Source organism: Silene latifolia, chromosome 8 (assembly GCF_048544455.1).
Source record: "Silene latifolia isolate original U9 population chromosome 8, ASM4854445v1, whole genome shotgun sequence".
Classification (NCBI taxonomy): Eukaryota; Viridiplantae; Streptophyta; class Magnoliopsida; order Caryophyllales; family Caryophyllaceae; genus Silene; species Silene latifolia.
The window spans coordinates 69,720,443-69,734,156 of NC_133533.1; the positions used below are offsets into that span (position 1 = coordinate 69,720,443).

Here is a 13,714-nt window from a genome sequence, read left to right on the forward strand (position 1 = left end):
GTGCACAGCTGCTGGAATGCTATTTTCAGCAGCAGCTGAAAAATAGCATTCCAGCAGCTGCTACAAACGCTGCTGAAAAAATAGCATTTCAGTAGCTACTAGAACAAGCTAAAATCATTTAAAAAAAAAAAAAAAAATTAAAAACGATATAGGATCTGAACTGAACTGAACTTATAGGATCTGAACTGAACTGAACTTAACTTAACTTAACTTAACTTATAAGATCTGAAGTGAACTGAAATTAAGTGACTTTAAGTCCAAAACAACAGGGCCTCATTTTTAATTTACTCCCCTTATTTTTAACCCCTTAACCCCAAAAATTGTCGGGGAAATTTAAAATACTATAGAAATTTCCATTCGAATCACAGAAGTTTGGGAGTTACGGTAAAAAATAAAATACAAACGTAAATAATTGATCAAGACAAATCTTCAACTAATGAGATAGGTGGTATCAATCTAGTTTTGTTACCGAAAAAAAAAAAAAAAAAATGGAAATCCCACGCGCTAAAATAAACAAGCAAAATAGAACCAATTGGGTGAGGGTGAGGGTGAGGGTGAGGGTGAGGGTTTAACAATTCCCCTCTTTCATTTTACCAAGAACACAAACTGAACAAAACTTTCACCTGGGTTTAACAAACTGATTGAACGAGCTTCAGGAAGCAAAATTCAAAAGAAAATTCCTTGAAATCAGGTAAAAGTTGTCATCTTTGACTGAACCCAGTTCAAATATTACATCTTTAGCATAAATTCAGCATTTTCCCCATATCAATTTATATCATGCTAAGCTTAATTTCTGTGTACCCAAATTGCTTATTGTTTGAGCTCAAGAACAGTTGAGAAGATGTTATATTTGTCATTAGATTTACATAATTGTTTGGTATATGTTAGAAAAACCAGGCTGAAAGACTAGTAGACGTTCTCGGTTTAGTAAGAATTCCTGAATAAACTGAAGACTAGTAAGAAGTTTTTAGTTAGAATTCCTGAATTCCTTCCTGTGAAAACATATGACACCTTGTCGTGACTGTCGTCGTCTCTGTGAGCCTGGAATTTCTCATTGTTTCAGTCTTTTTTTTCTTCTGTTATAGCTCCATTGATCTTGCAGTTTAGGCTAGTACTCAATGTTACGAGCTAAAAGTATTACATGCGCTTTTAGTTGTAGCATCATCTAAAATTCTGTGAGAGTTTCGCTGATTTGGCTACTAACTTACTGTGAGGAAGAAAACTGGAATTCTATATTGCCACATTCTATCCGTTGAACTGCTTTGATCTCAAAACACATGTAGACGTGTAGTGTCAGCTTGAAGTTTTGATGGTTACATTATTTTTTGAGTTTTTTATAGTGCTTTGTTTCTGGTTGATTTCAGTTTGGTGCTCATAAATTGCAGGTCCATACTGTAGAATAGTTTTCCTAAGAAAATTTGGAACGTTTTAATCAACGAACTTGTCAAAATGTCTGATATAGACAAAGAAATCAGCGAGGAGATTTGGATTGAAATCCTGAAACTCCTTCCTGTGAAAGATCTCGGGAAATGCCGTGTTGTCTGTAAACCTTGGGATTCTCTTATTGTTTCACCATCGTTTATAAATGCTCACCTGAAATATTACTCCCAGAATGCTGCAAATACGCTAATTCTGTACAAACAGTTTTCTAACCCCCCTGAAAAACAAGAGCAGTACACGCTTTTTCGCGATTCAGGTGAAGATAAGGAAGCTAACAATCTTAAGGTATGCCACAGCTTCAGTTGTCCCTTCATGGCCACCAAGACCGGATACCATTTTCGTGTCGTGGGCTGTGTCAATGGTTTAGTGTGTCTTTCTGATGACCTATTTGGTTATACTTACACTGTCCTTCTGTGGAACCCTTTGATCCACAAGTACATTAAGCTTCCCGTTCCTCTTGCCACCTACCAAGTATCTGTAGGTGCTTACATATGTATGTTAGGGTTCGGATATGATTCCAAGAGGGGTGATCACAAAGTGGTGAGATTGGTTTATCTCCGTGATAAGAATCATTTGGACACTACTCCTCCAAAAGTGGAATTATACTCAGTTCAGGATAAAAGATGGAGGTGGGTTTGTGCTGATTATCTTGTCGATATTTGCGTTTGCGATATCAAGTGGTCTCAGTGCTTTTTAAACGGGAATATTCATTGGGTTGCATGGGAAAGAGATGCTAAAACCAAAGTCTTTGAAAAAAACTGTTTGTTGTTGTTTGATGTTGAAGGGGAGAGATTCAAGAAAATGAAACTACCTGAGCATCTTATCAAGGTAAACACACTCAATCTCAGTGTGTGTGAACATGATGGAAAGTTGTCGGTCATATATTCACAGCTAAAGGGAGGGTTTTCTGGGAAAGAGATGGAACGCTGTGAAATCTGGGTGAAGAACGAATATAATGTAGGGACATCATGGTGCCAAGTGATAAGCCTCGACTTGGGCTCTAATATCGGTTTAGGGTGGGTTCAATGTTTGAGGAAGAGCGGAGAGGTACTAGGATTCACCAAAAAAGGAACGCTGGTGTCATATGATCCAAGTACGAAACAATCTAAGAGGCTTGGGTTTCGTGGACGTTGGCGCTCCTGGTCTACTTGTGCCTTTACAGAGAGTCTGGTTCTTCTTGACAAGAAACATGGAGTAGGTACCTACAAAGAAGCTGGTGGTCGCATGAAAAAGAGGTAAAGCTTATATTGTAAACAAATTGTATGCATTTTTGTGACAGTTATTTCTTTTTCTAGTTAACATGTAATTTTATGATGAAAAGTACAAGTGATATAGCTATTCAGATTTTTTCACTATGTTGACTACAGATTTACTTACAACATTGATCGCAATAGTCATGCTCAAACTATTGATGAACATGAAGTTGTGCTCGACGATGGTGATGAAGAAGATCCAGTTGATGATAATATGTAAGATGCTTTTTCCTGTTTGCTGAAACAACGTAATTTTGAACTTGTTACTTGAATCTGCTAATCCTCGATAATGTTGTATTGACAATAAAGTTAGAGCTGCTTTGTTAAGTTTCCTGTTTTACTTGCAGCTATTATCAGGGGGGAGTCTTGTTTTATGAGGCATTAATGAAATTTGGAGGTGGCCAAGTGACGGGAGAGCTCTCGGAGTTCTTATCCCAAGCGGGTATGATACTATCATCTTTATTACGTATTTCGCTTCTTTGCAGTTTATAAGCTACTTTGTTTACAAATGTTCGTAAATCATATCCCATTGGGTAAAGGAACATTGGGGTCCGTTTCATTTAAAGTTAATGTTTTCGCAGCTCATCTTTAGACTACTAGCGTATTTAGGGTAATCCCAGGACTTAAGTTCTACAAAAATGGCTACTTTGGGAACAGATGATAAATCTATACACACAGTAACAGTAACATTATCCAACATAACCCTGTGCCTGTAAGGTTCCTTACCATGGCGGGGTAAATGGGGTTGGGTGTATGTAGCTTTACGCCTATGTTACCAAAACATAGTCATGTGACCCATGGTGAAAATTGTGTAGGGATTGAATTGAATGATAGAACGAAGGGCAGCCAGTTTATTAAACTATTTTGATGCTTTCATAATAATTTAAACCTAAGGACGATAAATCTGTACTTGGTATATTTTCCATCAGCCGCCTCAATGTAACTCTATATATATGTTGTTTTCAAATCCTATACAGGTCTTGTCTGAAGAGCTCAAGTTTAAGAAAGTATAAGTTCAAGTCTGAGAATGCAGTTTGTAGGAACTCATAACCTTTAGAACTCTTGTTAGTATGTCTGAGCTTGACTTTAGAACTCTTGTTGGTATGTCTGAACTTGAAACTAATGGCCGTTGCTATAAGCCTGTAATCGACTATATACTCGTTTTGGCTTACACTCACCTTTGAGACGTGTTTAGCTAACTGTCTCATTTGTGCAACAATCGCCATTTTATGTTGACCTTAAATATCGTTGTCTGGTTTAACTTTTGAAGCATTTATTTGTCGTCCATACCCCTTCTAGTGAGCTTCTGAACCCTTGCAAACCACTCGTGTTTTGCTGTTGCATCCCAAATGTTTTACCATTGTCTGAGTATGGTACATTTGTAATAGAAGGGAAGTAGCACAGTTATTGTGACTGATTTTGGTGATTTGCATTACTGTCTCTCTGTGTTTTTAGCCTACCATCTTACTCTGACTAGCCGCCATAGACAGGATTCTTGTTAGGCAATGTAATAATAGATATATTAGTCATAACATGATTTTATACAGGCTGCTAATGTAGCCTGTAGTTAAGTAGAATCCTTTTGATGTAGAATTTGCATTCAATACTGAGGGTGTGACAGGTTATAAATCATACGAAAGTAGGTAGGCTAGACTAATTTTGAGATCATTGTACCAAATTGTTCAGCTTGCTGTAAGGCATGCTCCTTTTGTTTAGCCTTAACCATTTTAAGAACATGTTTGATGTCTCTGAAGCACAAGATGATGATAAAAATGTCGGTTTTTGTTAATCGAGAATGATCAATGAACTATGCAAATAGATGCCGATAAGAGAGCAATGAATTTACATAGGACGTACTACTTGTTTGGATCAACTGTCAGTGCTTTTCTTATATCAGCATCGGCTTTGTCTAAATTAGAGGTATTCAGGTAAGCTTCGGATTGTCTGAAGAGGGCTTCGTGCTGTTTGGATCTAGCTCTAGAACCTATCATGAACATCCTCCCGTGTTTTTAAACAATGGGTAAAGGCGTAAGGCTGCACACATTGCAGCTTATTAATAAGCCCGCCGTTCTTAGAGACATTGAGATAACTTTGTTGAAACAGTTGGATTTTGCAACAGTCGAGTTTTTGCAAACCCCGACTGTGACTTAAAAAAGTACAGTTCTACTACACAACTACCCCAACTGAATGACCGTCAGTAACTGATCCAAGCCAAATGCTGCATTGTTCAGTTGACAAGTTAAATGCAGACCTATGTAGTCTCCAAGTTTGAGCTGACATGCTGCATTGTTCAGATGAGAAGTTAACAGCTGCGCGTTTGCGATAGACTTCTCCTCAGTTCAGCTGTGGCTGAACTGAATGCAAGTCGCCACCTGAATAAAGAGTGTACAAGAAGTACTGTAAAAGAAGTACTGTATGCATGTCACCGTCAAATTAGGACTTTTTGAGAGCAATGGTAAGATATCTTTGCTTCTCATAGCCAGGATTTTCCGGCTTTGAAGAGTTAGTTTCCGCTTTGTTTCTTCCTCTCACATGCTTCAATCTTCTCATGTGTGTCCATCTTCCAAAAGGGTTTTGCCTGGGAAAAGTAGCGCGCCAATGAGATAGATAGTTTGACGGGAAGATTATCGAGTCATGGACACGTTCCGTACCAGTCATGGACACATTCCTTACTAGTATGTGTCATCCGGAAATAGCATGTGTCTGTTTTTAACACAGGGCGAAAGTTGCATCAGTCTCGTCTAGCCACATTTATTTTGGGGAACTTGACGATACACAGCTCAGGCTGTTTGGTTATATTCAGGGATTATGACAGCATAGAGAGTGAGCACATACCTTAGTGAAATCAGGCAACTGCACCTCATAGACGAGCCTTAAGTCGCTGAAACCTAGTTCCTGCATTTCAGTTTCTTGTAGCATATCAAAATGAATGAAAACTTGCGCCTTTTCTTCCTTCTTCATCTACATTACTGCTCTGTCCAAGGCCTCGCTAACTTGATCTATGAACCAATGCAACATTCTAGCATTACTTGCACAGTTTTGAAATAAAAGAGAAGATGCAGGTTTGGGTTTTAGGCTGCCAAGGACCTTGGATCTGGAGGCAAATGTACTTGAATGGCTCTTGATAGGATCCCTTTTTTTCGAATATGGTCCCGTCTTCTCTCTTACCAACATATATACTGTTAAATTTACAATCCAATTTAGCATTGTGAACAATAAACGTTATTCAACCGATACTATATAATGCTCGAGAAACATTCACACCTTTCGCAGAAGAACCTTCATTAGGATGATCAAGACCTTCCCCGTAACAGTCTTTTTCAGAAGCCGAGTCTCCGAGACAGAAGCTCAACTAAGATAGTCACGTTAGAAACGTCACTGCAATAACCAACTTTTGTAGCTGCCCGACTTGCATCTTCCAATCCAAACCCATCTAACAAAGGCTACTCTTAAAGCTGGTACTACTGATTTTAGTTTACCTCACAGAAAACAGCAAGTCAGCCCTTCTATGCAACTATGCAAGTACTTTTAGACTAACAGTCGAACTTGACTGATAACTGGGATTTCTCGTTCTTCCTCATCGTCTTCACTACAACATACCTGTATACTCGGTCACCATCTTTATGAGTCGCCCATCCCTCTCCTTCGACAATGATCTTCTTAAGTACTCCTCCTGTCCTCCATCTCCTGTTACATCCCGGATGGCACTCCAAGATACAATCTCAACCTCGAAAGTCAGGGTTGTATTAGGCCGAACTAGGAGTGGAAAACCGGCCCCTCCATAGGCTAAATTAGGAGGTATGATAAAAATGGCTCTCCCCCTTTTTTTCATAGAGATAGATGCTATATTGCTATCCCTTCATCCAATCCTTCAATACTTCCGTGAAATAAACATTAGCTCAATTTAGTCATGGACTAACATCATCTCCTATCTACTAAAAGAATAGGTAAACTCACACATTTTCCCTCCAAAAAGCATCTTTTTAAATAAGGAAACTATTGATAATTTAATTGTATTCACTAAATAAGGAAATTAATAAATATAATTTTTTTCATTAAAATTAATCTTTTCATCAAATTATATAATTTTCACTAAAAACTAAACTTTTATTGATACTATTTTGAGAATGACTTGACTCATAATATGTATAAACAAAATTATAAATCGTTTTGATTACTTTCAGGAAAAAAAAATTGAGAGAATTTATAAATTGAAACCATTAGCTTTGTGGTATTAAAAAAATACTTTTTTAAAAAATACATTTCAGCACATTACTCAATTCTCTTGGATTAATTTTTAGTTTTAATTTTTTCTTTTTCTCGAAACAAAATACAATAACGAGAAAAATGAACAATTAATGAGATACCACTATTATTTTACAGTTCAATTTTATTCAGTTTTTTTGAATAATTTTACAGTTTAATTTTTTTCCTCATATAAAAATATAATGACGTGAAATATGAAAAACTAATGAGGTGTTAATTCAGCATGTTTAAGTAATACAAAAATAAAAACTCTATAAATACCGCGCATCCATTACGCGGGATCTAAACTAGTATTTTAGCATTCCAAAATATCTCCATCTTTCTAAATACGGGGTAAGACTGTATATATTCGACCCCCTTAGCCCATCACAAACGAGAGCTCACCCCTGGAGTAATATGTTATTGTCGTCGTATATATATTTCAGACTCTGCATAAATAAAAAAAAATCTTGCTAAAGTTTGAACTCAAAGGGAGCTCCATTGTCATAACTTTGAACCAAGTGAGCATCTATCTCGAACGCGCCTCGGGTAGTGAACTATTGCACCACAAATCACAGTTGTTTAACAAGAATACTACTACAAGTCTACAATGTTAAGTAAGCAAGCCTTTTTAGCTGAGGACCTTCAATTTCATCACCAGGAAATGGGGTTTGCCAAGTGGTTCCACGTTGAAGAATTGTCTTTTTAAGACCGAGATTTCCGATAAGCTTTTCCGACAACGTCGGAACAGGAGTTTGTTCATCGGCTTTTGGGTTGGTTATAGCCAAGTAAGTAAGAGGTAGAGATGAACGTACTAAATATTATTATTTGGTTTCTAAAAATACTTTTTAAAGATTCAAGTTTCAGTCCGGTCCAGTCTTGCACCGAAAAGACCGGAATTATTGTTATTTGATTTTTTTTCATAAAATATTATTGTAAAAAATATTGTAGGCCGACTTAATCCGTCTAATTGGTCCGATCTAATCCGAATTTTTGGACTGGAATTTGAAAAGGTGGGTATGTAAATATAATTTCGGTCCGATCTTGGATTGGACTTTTTCCGGTTCGTTCTCCGGTCCATAACTTTTTGGAATTTTGATTCTGGTCGGGGTCGATGCACAACCCTACATGTAACATTAGACGGGTTTTAACTTTTAAGCTAGTTCACATAAAATGAAAACATATTCTCCTTTCTATTGGGCTTGAACCAGTAAACTAAATGAAGTGAACCATTTTTATTTTTTGGGATATTCTCTCGTGTACCCCTAAACTTTTTCGTTTCTAAGATGTACTCCCTTCCATCCATCCTTTTTTTCCCCTTTGAAGTGGGCACGAAGATTAAGGGTGGGAGTATAATATTGATAAATATATGAGTGGGGTTTGGTAATTGGAGAGATGTATGAATAATTATGATTAAATATTAATAAAGGAGATGGGTGGGGTTTGGTTATTGGAGAGAGGTAGGAATAATTAGAATTAAATATTAATAAAGTATATAGTGGGGTTTGATGAGTGGAAAGAGGTAAGAGTATAATATTAATAAAAACTTTCTCAAAAAGGAAAGGGGAAGAAAACCTGAATAATCCGTTTTAGGAAATAGGGAAGAAAAGAGTGGATAGGAGGGAGTACCTCTCTTTTCTTGCAAAAAAACTTTGATTGTCAATAATTCTTGGCTACAAGTTGAGAATATTCTGATAAACTTTTTTTTCAAATTGACCGTTTTTAAGAGGTCTTTAGTTTGAAAAAGAATTCACCGACGTCTCACTCGTAGTCGGGAATTATGGTCGGTCAAAGTTTATTCGTTAAAAAAGCTTTGACCAATCATAACTACCGGCTAAATGTTGAAAAAGCGGTTAACTTTTTTTTTTCAAATTCAAGGCTTTGACGAGATAATTGGTTTGAAAAAAAGAAATTACCGTTTTATGAACTCGTAACAGAGAATTATTGTCGATCAAAGTTATTTTGTGAAAAATGAAAGATGTACCTTAGAAAACGAAAAAGTTTCATGGATACACGAGAGAATATCCTTCCTTTTTTTTTTTTTTTTTTTTTTTTTGTGAATAATGAATTAAGTGAACCATTTAAACACAACACACACGATTGACTGGGCCAAAAAGTAAAACACAAAGCATGCTCCAAATCTCCAAATGTATTTCTTACTCCTCTTCTCCAACTGAACAACACACAAAACAAGACTCTTCTTCTCAGTTCTCACACACAAAAATAAAACCGAACAAAAAAAAATCTGGAAAAATTCCTCCTTCAAAATCTCCAAAAAGAAAGTGATGTTCGCCATCAGAGGTCTTAGCCTAGAAGTTAACACGTAAATTCTGTAAATAATAGGTCACACGTTCGAACCATTTCTTGTTTATATTGTACTGGTCGGTCTTGTGCCTCGTCTTAAAACAAAATACGAAGGAGGAACCCATTGAGAAATGCGACCAAGAGCCATATTAAGCAACCCAATTACAATCGCAATAATGCTATCATTCTCTCTTCTCCTTCTAATTGCATTCTCAACCCTACTCCATTTCTCCTCATCACTCCCATCTGTATCCGACCCGATCATCAAATCCGGTCCCGACCCATTTACTGACCTGTTGGTTGCATTCAGTAAGTGGGATGCCCAAGTGGGTTGCCCCAGGTTCAGGGATAAAACCCGGAATTGGGCCGGAAATGGGTCGGATTCATTGCAGCTGAGTGGGGATTGTGGTGGGGTTGAGTTGAGACAGAAGCACGTGAGTGTGTTGGTGAAAGGGTGGACATGGATACCTGATAATATGGAGAATTTGTATAGTTGTAATTGTGGGTTGAGTTGTTTGTGGACTAAGTCTTCTGTCCTTGTTGATCACCCTGATGCTCTTTTGTTTGAGACTACTACCCCTCCTCTGAAGGTACTTTTGTTTGATTTATTTCTGTTTTCGATGTTTCAGTTTTTGATTTTGTTTTGTTTTGTTGTTGATTTATTTTTCATTGAAAAGTTGTTTTTTTCGACGAAATGGTTGTTGTAATTGGTAAACTTGTGTTTATTTGAATGAATATTTTGTGGTACTATGTCTTGATGGTTAGTGCAAAGAAATTGAATTGGGATTTTCATTGATGTGATGAATGAGGATATGGTTGAATAGGGTTCCTAGTCGATACGGTTGATCATGGAACTATGGGTAGTGCAAAGAAAGTTGGATTGGGGTTTGGAATGTAACTGGGGTTTCATTAATGTGATGAATGAGGATATGGTTGATTGGTCGGTAATAGGATTGGTTAGTCGATAGCCCCTGGTATAGTTGATCTATCTTTCAATGGCATTAGAAAAACCAAATTGGGATTTTGAGTCTAATTGAGATTTCATAAATGTGATGAATGAGGATATGGTTGATTGGTACGTAATAGGGTTAGTAAAAAATGGAATTGGGATTTGGAGTGTAATTATGAATTCGTAATGTGATGAATGAGTATAGGCGATAGGAAAGGTTAATCGATAACTCGAGAAGTTTGATCTATTTTTTTACGATAGTAGAAAAATCAAATTGGGATTTCATGGTAAATGAGGATATGGTTGATTGGTAGATAATGAGGATATGATGGACCTCCCTTTGTGGGATATGAGCTAACAGCTAGTCTTGTACAAAGCGGTTTAATGGTAAAAACGACTAACTAAAGTTACATATGGATAATACCCATACCTTTTTTATGGGGTATTTGGATCAAATAGCATGTTATTTTGCAATAAGGCTTGTGTAAGGTCACCACGCACCAGAATGAATAATGTCGTGTACTCGTGTGACAAAATCTTGAATTGGAGCTTCAATGTATGCAGTGTTCATAATTGAAATCTCTTCAACGTGGCGGAGATGACAAGGATTAATTTGTTAAGCTACGTACACTTGAGTCTCTAGGATACACTTGTGTGGTAGATCTGAACTGGCCCGGTACCTATGGTGTGTGTGGTTTTCAATTTTCATAGCCGAGAATCCATGAATCTGATGGATGACGGTAGAGGTTAGGGATCATACTATGGGGGATTTGGTATGTGGATCAAGGATGCTTTTTTATAATCTGAGGATGTGTAACACTACGATATGTTATCTGGTTATAGTGTGGGGAACTGAGGATGTGTAACACTATATCCATGTCACATGTGTAATGGATGGGACTTGGCAACTTGAGTACTCGAATTTGTAAGCATTCAATGGAGGTTGTGGTTGCATTTTTTGCAAGACTGAAGCTTTTGAGAAGTTGATAGATGAACCTACAGTGAAGACTGGTTATTCTATTTGGAGGACGGGGTATGGGATTAAATGTGCACGCTTTGTACAAGTTGAAATCGAGAGCAATTAGTAGGATGAGCAGTAATATGCACATGAAGTGACCTAATCTCACTTTTATGTTAGTGTTGGTTGTAGATTGACCTGGCAAAACTGACCCGAATAACCCAGCCTGAATAACGTGATCTACACTCGCATAGAGGACCTGAATCTTGAATTGACCCGATCCTGCCTGATCTGAGTGTTTGTTGTTGCACACTGACCATTATTACTAAATAACTACTCCGTAGATAACAACAAACCCGAACATGACTTAAACCCAAAATGACACCTAATGTGCATACTGCTGCTCATCCTACTAATTGCTACCAGCCAGATGTTCTTAATATGCCATCTTCTGTGCATATTACTGGAAGCTCCTCTTGCAAGTTGCAAGAGATAGCATAGTTTATTCATATTGTAGGGTGCGCTTCATATGTAAAGTTTGTTTTACCTCATGCTTGATGATCGTTATTATTGCTCTGTTTTACCAGCAAATCAAATAGTCGCTGAAAAGGCAACTATGTTCTGATGGGAACTCTTTTCCTGATATAATTGTTTACGACAGAGTATAATTTGAAAAGGCTTTGCTTTTCACATGAATAATACTTTCTGTTTTGAGCAACCACCTTCATTTTTTGTTAGCCCCAGATAGCAGATATGCCAGTTAGTAGTAGTATTGAACTACCTATAGATAAAAGGCTTGATTTTGGCTTATTATGCACAAATCACAATATGCAAATCACACTCGGGCCTCGGCCATTTTGCTTTGTTCCATCATATATTCATATCACAAGACCAAAAAAATAAAAAATCTTGTACTGCATGAGAAATGGATAATTGGGACACTCCTTACTCAGTCTCTCTTCTGTTTGATTCTATTTGTACTGTTGTTGCTTGGTTTTATCTTGGTCGTGTAACCTAAGAGCTTTTTGTATTATCTAGAGACGTGTGGGTGAACCGCTACGTGTCTACATGGATCTTGAGCCTGGTAGAAAACGTTCAGGACGCGAGGATATTTTTGTTAGTTATCATGCCAAAGATGATGTACAATCAACTTATGCTGGAGCCCTTTTTCACAATAATCGAAATTATTATATATCTTCAAAGAAGAACAATGTAAGTGTTTAAAAGCCCTTTTGTTTCCATTATCTCAATACTCAAATTATGCTCTGTAGTCTGAACTTAATTTTTGTTAATTATCATTTGTTTTGTCAGGACATTCTCATATATTGGTCTTCATCTCGTTGTCTTCTAGAAAGAAATAACCTTGCTAATAGATTTCTAAGCTTATTACCTCATCATTCATTTGGCAAGTGCTTAAACAATGTTGGCGGCCTCGACAAGGCCCTTACTATGTATCCACAATGCGTCAAAGACCCTGACACAACTCCCAAATGGTGGGATCATTTGCATTGTGCCATGTCGCACTACAAGTTTGTACTTGCCATCGAGAATACAATGACCGAGAGTTATGTCACGGAGAAGCTATTCTATGCCCTAGACACTGGAGCTGTGCCCATCTATTTCGGGGCACCAAATGTTATGGACTTTGTACCTCCACATTCGATAATTGATGGAAGTAAGTTTAGTTCATTGGAGGAGCTAGCATCTTATGTGAAGGCGCTTGCTGATGACCCTGTTGGCTATGCGGAGTATCATGCTTGGAGGAGATGCGGTGTACTTGGCAATTACGGGAAGACTCGTGCAACAAGTCTTGACACGTTGCCTTGTCGTTTGTGTGAGACCGTTAGTAAAAGAGGCGGACGTAATGCCAAAGCTTCATGATTTCTTCATCTTCTTTCTTGCCACGTGTTCTGAGCAAGGAAAGATTTGCCTATACATTTTTTGACGAAACCTGATAGAAGACTGTCTGACGTGGGAGGCCGACACTAATCCTATAATTAGACGAGCAACATATAAGAATTGGAGTTGGCAACTCTGATGACTCCATACGCTGTAAATTTTATTCTTGCTCTTTTGTACCTAGGATGTTTGCTGTTGAGGGATAACACATTGTATTACAATTGTAATCATAGTGATGAGTTCAGTTAGTTGCATTTTGCATTCCTGCCCGCGCGCCCATAGTGGCTTGTTGTTCCGATGGTAGATCAAATAAGTTCGAACGCTCACACCACATCTGTTTTTTCTGTGTGTGAAAGGACTTACGAAGACGGTTCTAACGTCAAGGAGGAGTTTCCTACTCCACTCCAATCACAATTCACAACTCAATGTTAATTTACAGCTCTGTTCAAGCGACTAAACTAGATTTTCAAAAAAACACACTCATATGAGAATGATGGTTCATTTTATCCTTTTGAATTAACTTTTTGGCTGATCATTTAAATTGAATTCAGGGTGGTCTCATACATTACGAACACAGATTCTTGTTTAAGACGATGATATCCGTTAAGTATAGTAGATGAGACAAACAAAAGGTTTGTCCTATATATGCAAGTTGGAGTATATTTG

General features: G+C 37.4%; 2 protein-coding genes and 1 pseudogene across 3 annotated transcripts; 2 read left to right on the plus strand and 1 right to left on the minus strand.

The window, feature by feature from the left end:
* Positions 1-490: 490 nt before the first annotated feature.
* On the plus strand, positions 491-3,965 carry LOC141596938 (F-box/kelch-repeat protein At3g23880-like). 2 transcript variants are annotated; one of them, XM_074417221.1, is made up of 5 exons: positions 491-691; positions 1,386-2,675; positions 2,808-2,909; positions 3,041-3,135; positions 3,671-3,965. In XM_074417221.1, exons 2-5 carry the CDS (start codon positions 1,450-1,452, stop codon positions 3,679-3,681), a joined length of 1,434 nt encoding a protein of 477 aa, XP_074273322.1. In that variant the 5' UTR covers positions 491-691; positions 1,386-1,449; the 3' UTR covers positions 3,682-3,965. The 2 variants fall into 2 exon arrangements, with proteins under 2 accessions (XP_074273322.1, XP_074273323.1); XM_074417222.1 differs by having other exon boundaries at positions 541-691; positions 1,365-2,675.
* A 5-nt stretch (positions 3,966-3,970) lies between these two features.
* On the minus strand, positions 3,971-8,244 carry LOC141595326 (peptidyl-prolyl cis-trans isomerase FKBP65-like; annotated as a pseudogene).
* An 800-nt stretch (positions 8,245-9,044) lies between these two features.
* LOC141596940 (alpha-(1,4)-fucosyltransferase) lies at positions 9,045-13,315 on the plus strand. Its single transcript, XM_074417224.1, has 3 exons — positions 9,045-9,832; positions 12,188-12,361; positions 12,461-13,315. The coding sequence occupies exons 1-3, from the start codon at positions 9,374-9,376 to the stop codon at positions 13,028-13,030; spliced, it is 1,203 nt and encodes a 400-aa protein (XP_074273325.1). The 5' UTR covers positions 9,045-9,373; the 3' UTR covers positions 13,031-13,315.
* The last annotated feature ends 399 nt before the right edge of the window (positions 13,316-13,714 follow it).